The 9,716-nt window shown below is 34.7% G+C and overlaps 1 protein-coding gene and 1 non-coding gene across 2 annotated transcripts in view; both read right to left on the bottom strand.

Moving 5' to 3' along the window:
* Window positions 1–359: 359 nt before the first annotated feature.
* The window catches only part of PANK3 (pantothenate kinase 3), a 28,649-nt gene continuing 19,292 nt past the window's right edge, over window positions 360–9,716 (bottom strand). Inside the window, exons 6-7 of the mRNA XM_055421785.2 lie at window positions 8,928–9,053; window positions 360–7,367 (exon numbers count right to left, since the gene is read on the bottom strand). Coding sequence (XP_055277760.1) covers window positions 7,317–7,367; window positions 8,928–9,053 — 177 coding nt within the window. The 3' untranslated portion in view covers window positions 360–7,316. The remainder of the gene's footprint in view (window positions 7,368–8,927; window positions 9,054–9,716) is intronic.
* LOC129553435 (U6 spliceosomal RNA) lies at window positions 7,731–7,837 on the bottom strand. The gene has a single exon (XR_008685461.1). It is a non-coding gene; the product is annotated as a U6 spliceosomal RNA (small nuclear RNA).

Here is a 9,716-nt window from a genome sequence, read left to right as displayed (position 1 = left end):
ACCAGAAGCATAGCAATATTTTAAAAGTTTATCAAGCTTTTTGCGTAGGAGATTATCAAGACTTTTAGGTGCAGAAAAATTAACCACATTCAATACAAAATACAAGACTTTAAAGAACATGTCAACAGAAAAGAGATGTCTTCCTTTCAAAATGTATACAGCTATACATATAAAAGCCAATATAAGGCCTTTCTTTCTCTCCTGGAATAAATTTATTTTGAATGAAACACTTAAAACTACGTATGCAGCATTCAACTACAGACCTTTGTAGTTGATTTCAGTTAAAACCTTATATTTAACTGAAGTGGAGATGTGGGAGTAAAATACCTAAAATAAAGAAACAGAAAGATAACATGGTAAATAACTTAGAGAATTTATTTGCAAAGTAGGAAATAAAAAGCATGATTTTAACATTTATTTAGAATATAAACAAAACTAGAAAAAGTTAAAGTACAGAAAAGAAGGAAGAGAGTACTTAAGTTAGCTTAATGGCCAATTAATACAACAAGCAAAACCCAAGTTTCCTTCATGCAAATAAGACTTAAGGAAAAGAAAAAGGGAATGTTTATAGAACAGATCACAACAAATATTTTAAAAATTTAAATAAACTGTACATAAATGAAAAAATAAATTAGATTATTTACAAGAAATGTTTTATAGGTTACAATAGGCTATAACTTAGTTTATTATGAATAAAATTTGTAGCACATCATACATTTTTACATCACAGGTTCAGTGTTAGCTAATTTCAACATAACAGAGGTTAGACTTGGCAAGAACAATGCAATAGACAGAATAAGGCAACTGAAATGGAAATGGCTTGTATAAGTAAAATTAAACATATTCTAGGTATGATTTGACTCTTTAAGTGGAAAGAATTAAGACAAATGCCATTCAACTTCAGTTAAAAAGTCAAATCACTATATCATTTCACTTTAGTTCAAATAAAAAGTCAGAGCACACAATGTATTTTTAAAAAATGACAAAACATCTTAACCTGACCTACATCCATATTCCATTAATTATATTTGGGACAAGGAGACCAGAAGGTTGATGTCAGGTCTATAGTTATCTTTTGTTTCTAAATGTAAACTATAAAGGGCACCTCAGAAAAAAGTGGCAGATTTCAAAATGGCTTAATACCTGTGCTGACTACCTACTTTGCTAGGTATGAGATCCATGATTCAGATACGATGTATAGCTAAAATAATCTCAGATGATCTGCATTACTGATGTACATTCCACAAATAATACAAAACTGAAATGTTTTCTCTGAAAGCTATTGAAAACTGTAAGCACTGCAATGTATGAAAGATGTTAAGACATAGAAAAAAACAGCAATATCTTGAAACTTAGTTGCATATTTATACAATTCAAAATATTGAATTTTAACTTTATTCACTCCTTTGAAAAATATATTCCTCATTAGTTCTTTAAACACAAAATTAGTGGCAGCTACAGCAAAAAATGACTAAAAATCTAAAAAGAGAGATAACCTCTTGACTACAGAAAGAGCCAGAATGTTAAGACTTAGGGGGTTTTTCTTAAGAAAAAAAACTGACTTCCTCTCAAACACATCATTCAGTACGAACTGTAGTACCTGAAGTCCCAAAATCAACTCACTGCTACATTTATTAAGCTGGAAATGTCTGATACATGTCCAGTCTGATTATTCTCAGGTAATCCAAAAGATAAAGGTATTTTAGGTCTTTATCATATTTGATGTAGATAACTATAATCCATGATATTTCAACTCACAGGTAATTAACATTGTGTTTTATAAATCCCACTATGAATTGTGTTTGACAAAAGCAATAAATAATTCTAGGAGGGGTGTATACACTCACAATGATCAAAAATCTGGTGGCTCAGATGGTAAAGAATCTGCCTACAATGCAGGAAACTTGGGTGTGATCCCTGGGTCGGGAAAATCCTCTGGAAAAGGGAGTAACAACCCACTCCAGTATGAATCCCATGGACAGAGAGGAGCCTAGTGGGCTATAGTCCATGGGGTCGATACTAAACAAAAGGATTACTAGAGAAAATCCCAAATGGATCTAACATTCAAACATCCATACAGTTAGTGGTATGTTTCTTTTTGTACAATGTAAAAGTTCTAATAATGCCCATATAATTTTGAAGTTACAGCACAATAAAATACCAGATAGCTTTACAGATTAAAGTGCACACACACACACGTTTATATATATATATAAACCCTTCATAGTACTTTAAGGTGAATCTATTACTTGGCCATTACAGGCAATAACAAAACATTATAAGAGAATAACTAATACCATTCTATTGGTGAGAATCCAAAAGTTAGTATCTCTTAACATATACAAATAAAATGAACTTTATAAAACATGATCCCACACAGCTAAACAATCTCAAATGCTGTCATTCAAATGCTTCCATGAATGGAGCAACTATCTATCTTTCTCAGGATCCTGATGATCATCCAGTCATTCCCCAGTGTTAACAAATCAAACCCTCATTTCACAAATAAAATAACATTCAAAGAAGTTAGATCAGTGCCTGGTGCTATTTCTCATACAATGCCAAGTTATGATTCCACAACCACTGAAGACGCAAGACACAAGACAGATAACGCATTTAAACTTTTTGGAAGCGGAAATCACTGAAAATTTATACGTGTCTGATGTGTACCCCAGTGTTCTTTGCAGCGCTGTTTACAATTGCCAGGGCATGGGAGCAACCTAGATGTCCATCAGCAGACGAATGGAAAAGAAAGCAGTGGTACATGTACACAGTGGAATATTACTCAGCAGTTAAAAAGAATGCATTTGAATCAGTTCTAATGAGGTGGATGAAACTGGAGCCTATTATACAGAGTGAAGTAAGCCAGAAAGAAAAACATCAATACAGTATACTAATGCATATGTATGGAATTTAGAAAGATGGTAATGACAACTCTATATGAGAGACAACAAAAGAGACACAGATGTAAAGAACAGGCTTTTGGACTCTGTGGGAGAGGGCGAGGGTGGGATGATTTGGGAGAATAGCACTGAAACATGTATATTATTGTGTGTGAAACAGATCGCCAGTCCAGGTTCGATGCATGAGACAGGGTGCTCACAGCTGGTGCACTGGGATGACCCAGAGGGATGGGATGGGGAGGGAGGTGGGAGGGTGGGTTCAGGATGGGGAACACATGTACACCTGTGGCGGATTCATGTCAATGTATGGCAAAAACCACCATAATATTGTAACGTAATTAGCCTCTAATTAAAATAAATTTTAAAAAATTTTATGTGTCTGAAAAGATGGGGTGGTTTACTTTTCATGGAACCATTATTTTCAATAGGTTATCAGAATATCTTTTAAAAACTTACTCATTTTTTGAGGCCTTTGCTAATCTTTTACTAGGCTCAGTAGAAATATAAAGGAACTGTCTCAAATACTGAAAACAGGCAGTAATACAGATAAAGCACATTACTTTCTGAGATTATTATCTGATGACAGAAACAAAGTTGGCTGAATTCCTTCCATATTAGAATAAAACACCCTAATCAACCTTATTGGGATAACAGGACATCAGAGACATTTCATGACAAATCATGTTAAATTAAGGTCAAAAGTATTATTACAAAAATGCAGTACATCTCTAATATTTTGCTTATACATACCACAAAACAAATAAGTTAAATACAAAATAACACATACTCATTTTTCTAGTGATTATCCTTTATCGGTTTTTACATGGCTTTTAGAAGAGAAAAAATTTCTAAACCACTCTCAAATGCAAAAGACTAAAAAGCATAAAGTGCTCAACAGAAAAAAAATAACAAGATATAAAAAACTTTGCACATAATCATCAGAGTGGTTTTAAAGGACATTTGGAAACTACTGCCTCGCTAAGTTTTCCACCCAAGAATGTAATCTTAGAAATCAAGGCAAGATGTGGTAGACTGCCCTTAGAAGGCAAAAGTATCACTAAACACAGAAGAAAGCTCTTCCCACTGAGCTACATCATTTTTCTCACAGAAATGGTCTTTTAAGAACTGGTACTTAAAGTACAACAAACACATTTGCACACAAAGGTAAAAAACTTAGGAATCTTTATAAAGTCGAACATTTGGCAAACAATCTGAACCTCTAGAAGGACTGTCAAGACACCACATGTATCACTGGCGATGGCACTAACTTAATCTAAACCAAGAGTCCACCTATTTAAACTACAGCGGCTGAGTGGGAGACACCCATGTCAAGAAACAAGGAGGTCTACAAGCACGCTGTCTTGGCAGAAGTCAGGGTGCAGAACAGGCCATTAATTCTCCAAGTCTAGTTAAAAGGTAATCTTCTGTGGGAAGGGATGGTGGCAGTGGTGGTAAAAGGTTCAAGACTTGTGCTCTTTATTACCCAGCCCCAAACAAACTGACAGTGCTCCCTGCATTTGAACATGTTACTGCTGCGCTTTAAAAGTGAAAATCAAATACTAAAGCTATAAACACGATTCTGTGTGTGCAGAACTCAATGAAGAATTAAAAGGGTCTGCTTTTAGTCCTTTAGAATTGGCTTCTCAAAGTTCAGTTAGACAAGATGTCAGGGGTTGGGGGGAAGTTTAAGACACTGGAATCATCACATTCACTTCAGTGAAGGAAATACACATTTTGACAGACTGATGAGGATGGTCAGTGTGTGTCTTGGGTAATTTTATTAGTATCATTAGAAGAATGATACATACTATAATGAGATGGCAGGATACAATGTAAGGTAATTTTTGGAATGGTCAGAAATACAGCCTGAATAAAATAAACTAGGCCAAACAAGGTACTTCTTTTCCCTCTTTTTGTTTTTAAATTAGGTTCCCATATTCATAGTTTTAAGAGCTAGTTCCAGAAACTACACTAGTACAGTAACCACTACTCAAATGTGGTTACTGAAAACTTGAAATGGGTTAGTCTAAACTGAGTTGTGCTGTAAGTGTGAAGTATATGCTGACTTTGAAGACTATGTAGCAATAATCCTTTAAAAAAAACTCCTAAATAACTTTTTAAATTTATTACATGTTGAAATGGTAACATACACTGAATTAAATAAAAATATGTAATTTAAAAGAATTTCATCTGTTTCTTTTTGTTAAATGTGCCTACTAGAAAACACAAAATGACATTGATTTCTCATATTGATTTCTATGAGACAGCACTGTTCAAGGACTTAAGAGCTCTGAGGCATTAAGTTGACTGGGATTAGAACCAAACCTATTTACCACTGTGTGCTTACAAGCACTTTCTTGGGATCGTAATAAAAAACTAGAATCTTGGCAGCCTTTATCACAACTCTTATGTTCTTCTTAGAAATACTTATTATAGTTATTCTAGTCATTCTAGACTGTACAAGAGAAAAGCCAAGTCGTTCACTTTATATGCATTTTAGCAGGCAGAGCTTCAGGTTCAAAAGACAAAAAGTATGAATCATAGTCCCAAATTAACCAAAGTATTGATCAAATTAAATATTAGTATATTTTACCATTCCATTTCCTTTTTAAAGACAGCCCCAAACCTGTAACTGCTAACATACAGTTTGTCACAAGTGTAAAACTTAAAGCTATCATTTAAAAGCAAAATCTTTTTGTACAGGTGCCCAAATCACAAAATTCTAAAATAAACAGATAGCTTTTGACTAAAATATCTAGTCACAAAACAGAAACATTTAAGTAGAAAATGTTTAATCATTGTAGGTTTAAAAAATGACCACTGACTGAAATGAATTCAAAGTTCCAAATATTCTAAATTCTAAAAAATTACCTTCACACACTTTCCCCTCTGAACATTACTCCTATTATTCATATGTTCATGTCTACAGAGAAAGAAAAACTGAATTTTAAATATCTGAGCGCAAAACTTAAGAAATATCTTTATCAAGCAGCTCTTGAAAGTCAACTGAAAATTGTTCTTTACGGAGCAAAACTGTACTGTAAAAACACATCATAACACTTCTTCCTTTCTGTAAACAAGTTTCAAGCTCTTCAAAGTACATCCAGATTTTGAAAATACATCTAGATTACATCCAGATGTAATTTAAGGAAGTGAATTATTTTTTCCCAATTTCCCCAAGTCTTTCAACTACCTAAATCATCACTAACAGTCTCAGAAAACTTCACTGAACTATTACTGGACCTCCAAAATGTTACTGCTAAAGTAAACATCTGAAAAACTTTATAACATTATTTAAAAATGACTTCAAAATAGAGAATTCCAAGGCAAAAGGATATACAAATTTTGGAACTATGTTTTTATTACCAGAATATACAATGATCCTTTCATAATTCTGCAATACTGCCTCAGATTCCCACAGTTTCAAATCCATTTGTCCTTTAGATTTCTATAACATCCGTTTAGAATAAATGATTTTGTTGCTGTTCATAAAACCAGAAAGTCGTTAGCTTTGATGCCTCAGACCTAATTAAATAGAAATGGCTAACTGGGCCTAAGACAGATGTGGTGTAGAAAGAGCACAGAACCCTCCCAATACACACAAACTACACCCCACTTGAAGCATCCTGGGACCTCAATGAACAGATTTTCACGTAAGTAATTAAGCCTCCAATTAAAAAACATTTTAAAATGTACTGATAAACTCAAAATACAAAAAATGCAGTATCGCCAATTATGTGGTGATTTCCTAGGGTTCACTCTGAAATCCCGGGTAATGTTTAACAACAGTATTTAAATTAAATTATGGCATTTGAAAGAGGTGATACTTCTGGGGGTAGATCAATCACATAAAAACGCTTTTTTTGGAGAAGATATGTTTGGAAAACAATAATGAATAATTAATATTTCCTTAACATTTCTAAAATCACATAAAAATGATCATCTTTAATTGCCATTTCAATAAGTTTCTACACAGGGTATGTTACTATCCATGTATTAGTAACCAAAACACACACAGAACAGACTTGTAACAAATATTCAGAATCAATTATTTTCATGAGCGAAACATTTCTGAGACTTTAAGATTCATGTTTGAACATACAGTACAGCAATGCTGACTACATAAAATAAATAGTCTTTTTGAGAGGAAGCTCAATCAGAGGCCGTATTGCATTTAAGGATTTAACACTGGCTATATACAGAAAGAAAAGCAATCCAATTAGAAATATTTCACGTTACTGGAGCTCTCCTTTTAAATGGCAACATTTAGCAGCTTACCATTCTGACATTTAAAAATCAACAGGAAGAGGGCTACTCTTTTATCCTTTGGTTCCCAGTGAAAAATAACTCAGTAATAATGCCTCTGGCTTTCAGTTCCTCTTGAATGACATTAGCAGAGATAAATCTGATACTTTAGCTGAAATTTGGCAGACCAAGAAGTGCACCGACCGCTCCAAAATATCCCTGCATAATTTAAAAACAATTATTCATGTAGTACAGCTTTAAACTAGGATGTACTATTATTAAAAACACATATTTGGTATAATCTATTTAAGAACATCAATTCAGAAAGGATGGCTTCCTTGGGGTGTGAAGAAAGGTAGTGGCTGCAATGCAAGGAACAAGGGGTTTTAAGCAAAGGTGTATGTTCTGTTATCCTGAAGATTTCAAGGGCATTTATGACAGTCATCAAACATCTTAACAGCTGACAGGCAGCTGGATGGATGCTTATGGGATAAAAGAACAGACAACTTACTTTTTTTTTATTGGAGGCTAATTATTTTACAATATTATATTGGTTGGTTTTGCCATACATTGACATGAATCAAAAATATGGAACGCTTCACGAATTTGCGTGTCATCGTTGCGCAGGGGCCATGCTAATCTTCTCTGTATTGTTCCAATTTTAGTATATGTGCTGCCAAAGGGAGCACTTTTTTTAAAGCTTATTTATTGGCTGCTGCTCCACACAGCTTGTGGGATCCCAGTTCCTTGATCAGGATCAAACCTGTGTCTGTAGCAATGGAAGCTCAGAAGCCTAACCACTGAACCACCAGGGAATTCCCTAACTTACTAATAAATGTTTACACACTTAAAAGAAAAAAAAAGAAGAAAGCTACCAATCTGTTATCAGCTATTGAAAGAAAATTTTGTCTTAAAGCCTGTATTCTCAAGATATAGACCTTTGAAATACATAAACAGTGACTTCTAGATACTAATGCTTCCTAGACTATTACTGCAATTCTGTGCTCTCCCTGCTTTTCCTGGAGAAAGTTCCTTGGGCTCTGCTTGACACTCCCACAGCATACGGCATGCCAGGTGGACCTGCACAAGAGTGCCCGTTCTGACCTGTATAGCAAGAGCTATGGCAATGACACATGGAAGCTCATGAGAGCAGAACAGATACTCAGAATCTGTATTATGAAGATGATTAATAAAGTATCTAACTGATCAGAAACAAACTAATTCAAGGTAAATTTACATAATTCAAAACATTTTGTGAACTGATATTTGGTCAGGTCAGAAATTAACTGGATATAGTGAAAGAAAAAAAAAAGTATTGAAGAATGAACTCCAAAAATGTTAACAGTGGTTGAGGTTACCTCTGGAGGTGGGGGTGAGGTTGTGGTGTGAGGAATTAGAGATTTTCATTACTAAATTATATATACTTTTTACTGTTCATATTTAACATTGGTTCTCTCAGGGAGAAAAAACAAAACAATTTAACAAATCCACTAAGTACACAAGCAGCCGCAGAATTTAATGAGCTCACAGACCTGATACTGCTCTCGCTTGGTCAGAACTGTGAGATTCTCATCCTAAAGGGATGCCTGCCAGGTTTCAGTGACTCCCACCCGCTAATACAAACTGAAGTGCGGGAACCATACACTATTACCTGAATAGTGTACCTGAAATCACATTTTTCTACTTCACTTTAAAAGTACCAGGCAAGGAACAATATACGAAACCTGTATACAAAAGCATGCTACTAAAATTCACAAAACGTGGTTTTCCGTATCATACCTCATGCTCCAGAAATAATGCTTTCAGCTGGCCTTTGGACCAATAATCCAGTGCATATGCCAAAAGTTTCATTGACAGAGTATTGACACGCAAAAAGTTTCCAACAAAGACAACTCTGTTTATTTTCTAAAAGAAAAGAAGAAAGAAAATAACTTGAAAAAAGAATTATCAGGTAGATTTTACAATACAATACAAATGACAGCTCTATTTACAAATATAAACAATTACAACCTTTTATTAGTGCCTTGTATACTCCTGGTATATGCGTTCATGATCCTACTTAAAAAGTTACTTCAGGACAAGTCACTACACTTGTCAAAATTCATAGAATGTACACTTAGAGTGACCTCAGAAGTGAACTACGGACTCTGAGTGAGGTGTCAATGCACGCTCACCAACTGCAGCAAATGTACCAAACTGGTACTGGAAACTAATCGCAGGGGAGGCTGTGCACCTGTGGGATCAAGGCTGAATGCGAACTCTGTGCTTTCCACTCAGTTTTGCTGTGAACCTTCAGTTCAGTTCAGTCGCTCAGTCGTGGCCGACTCTTTGCGACCCCAAGAATCACAGCATGCCAGGCCTCCCTGTCCATCACCAACTCCCGGAGTTCACTCAAACTCATGTCCATTGAGTCTACACATGCTCTAAAAAATAAAGCCTCATCAAAAAAGAAATGTTTTAGAAAGTCTCTAGCTAAATGATATAGAGACAGACTTGTTTTTGAAAATGGCTATAAAGAATACATTTAGCAGAGCAAGTATTTGGAGAAACATTACTGATGAGATAAAA

Source organism: Moschus berezovskii, chromosome 18 (assembly GCF_049115385.1).
Source record: "Moschus berezovskii isolate FMDL1 chromosome 18, NW_MosBer_1.0, whole genome shotgun sequence".
In the NCBI taxonomy this organism is placed as follows: domain Eukaryota; kingdom Metazoa; phylum Chordata; class Mammalia; order Artiodactyla; family Moschidae; genus Moschus; species Moschus berezovskii.
The sequence above is the reverse complement of the archived record's forward strand: the minus strand, read 5'-3'. Positions and strand labels throughout refer to the sequence as shown.